This window comes from Lygodium microphyllum, chromosome 1 (genome assembly GCF_053477565.2).
Source record: "Lygodium microphyllum isolate KBCC chromosome 1, Lygodium_microphyllum_v1.1.10, whole genome shotgun sequence".
Classification (NCBI taxonomy): Eukaryota; Viridiplantae; Streptophyta; class Polypodiopsida; order Schizaeales; family Lygodiaceae; genus Lygodium; species Lygodium microphyllum.
In genome coordinates this window covers 117268480-117270201 of record NC_141135.1, presented here as the reverse complement: position 1 = coordinate 117270201, position 1722 = coordinate 117268480, and the positions used below count along the sequence as shown (strand labels likewise).

The following is a 1722-nucleotide window of genomic DNA, read 5'->3' as shown; positions in this document are numbered from 1 at the left end:
CGAATTTGTGATGTGCTTGATGAGCCAATTCCTCTAAAGAAGAGGAAGAAGAAGACATTTGATTTTGCATTTGTAAATCACTAGTTTGATAGACTTGCAAAACTTTTAGGACTAGGAGACCACATGATCTCTTTTAAGGGTTCTCAATACTTCTTCATGTGTATATGTGTGTGCATGCGTGGGTGTGCATCGATGCGAATGAGAGCATGAGTGAGAGAAAGCAAGCTGAAGTATATGTGATCTTTGGGTTCCATTCTAAGGGCCCCAGCACACCCAGGGGCAATGGGACGAACGGGGCTTTTGGGATCCTAGTATCACATAGGGGTCGCACCATGTCCCAGCTATATACTAGTCATGAGAAATGACAAAATCAGTCCCACGTTTTCTATGAGAAGTGCACTGTCTGGTTGCTAATCCGTGTAAACATGTCATCCCCCAATGAAATGCGATAACCCTAGTAACCCAGTGTTAGCACTCAGTTTTTGGCAAGTGTAAGTGGTAGGAAGAGAGGGGTAAGGAACCCCCCACTCCCACTAATTGCAACCCTATGAGGAGTGGGGGCAAAGGGGGGGGGGGGGGGGGGGTTCCTGCTCCCCGCACTGGCCTTGGGCGTGACCGGTCTCTAATTCCTCCAGAAGTTTCTAGTACGCTGAACCGTGAAAAGACAACCGTCGTGGTCTACCCGTTGCGGTGGCTCAAACATTGAGGATTTCTGAACGAAGAAATTCCAAATTGGCATTCACAAGACGACAACGGAAGTTATTTATTCATGCATGCCTCAACCAGGGCATAGTTATACAAAGAGGCGGGCCGGCTTCTTATAAATTAGTTGAAGCGGGGATCGGAGATGTAGAAGCCCAGGCTATCAATATGGGTACCCTGACGGCCGAAGAAGCCAAGGATTTGTGGGCGAACAACGTGACCGTTCATGCCAGAGGGTTTCAGTTGAGGCGCTTGTGCGGAGGAGACGCCCATCGCTAGCACTCCCTTGTAGTTGGAGTCGGGATGGAAGATGTTCTTGTTCTCACCCACGGTCAGAGAGATGTCAGCGGCTGCGACCCCATTGGAGCCAAAGTCGACCTACAATATCCAAAGCCGTCCACGTCCACGTCGTCAGTGAAAGAACGTATAGTCGATGTACTACTACGCACTATTAACGTATAGCAATATCAAAGCAATGCGCCACGACTTGGCTAGTAATTTTACGACGTACATACCTCCACGACGGTACCGTTGGCACTGCCGTGCAACACGGTGGTGCCGTTGCCGTACACGACTCGAAAGCCATTGAGATTGTTGGACGCGTAGTAGATGGTGAGGTTGCACACCCCACCGTTGCTCCAACCGTCGTCGAAGGGGCTACCGCCCGCGAAGCCCCCCCACGGCCCAACTATGGCTGCCATAGACAATATTGCTGTATTGAAGGTATAAAGGGCGCTGTTTGTGCGTAAGCCTGTGTTTTTTGCGTGTGCTACCTCTGGCGCCGGGCCTGCGCTCACCATTTATAGGTGTCGCTCCCACCGGTACTACGTCTCCGAGGGTGAAAAGCTCTCCAGAGTTTTTAGAAACCTCCCTCTCTCTCTCTCTCTCTCTCTCTCTCTCTCTCTCTCTCTCTCTCTCTGTGTCTCGGGTCCCCCGAAGCATCCGTCGAATAAACACGTCTCGCGACGTGCTCTCGTGTGCCTTATTGTAAGCCCGACACCTCAGCGTGCCTGTCTGCTC

At 51.0% G+C, this 1722-nt stretch overlaps 1 protein-coding gene across 1 annotated transcript; it reads right to left on the bottom strand.

Moving 5' to 3' along the window:
* Positions 1 to 740: 740 nt before the first annotated feature.
* LOC148041589 (jacalin-related lectin 10-like) lies at positions 741 to 1501 on the bottom strand. Its single transcript, XM_087688529.1, has 2 exons — positions 1218 to 1501; positions 741 to 1080 (listed from the first exon to the last, which is right to left on the bottom strand). The coding sequence occupies exons 1-2, from the start codon at positions 1401 to 1403 to the stop codon at positions 826 to 828; spliced, it is 441 nt and encodes a 146-aa protein (XP_087544655.1). The 5' UTR covers positions 1404 to 1501; the 3' UTR covers positions 741 to 825.
* Positions 1502 to 1722: the final 221 nt, after the last annotated feature.

What these genes read in the sequence shown, in the direction of transcription:
- LOC148041589 (XM_087688529.1), bottom strand. Translation starts at nt 1,403, where the DNA reads ATGGCAGCCATAGTTGGGCCGTGGGGGGGCTTCGCGGGCGGTAGCCCC. An exon ending in CCAACGGTACCGTCGTGGAG is followed by an intron (nt 1,081 to 1,217) that starts GTATGTACGTCG and finishes TGGATATTGTAG; the next exon opens with GTCGACTTTGGCTCCAATGG.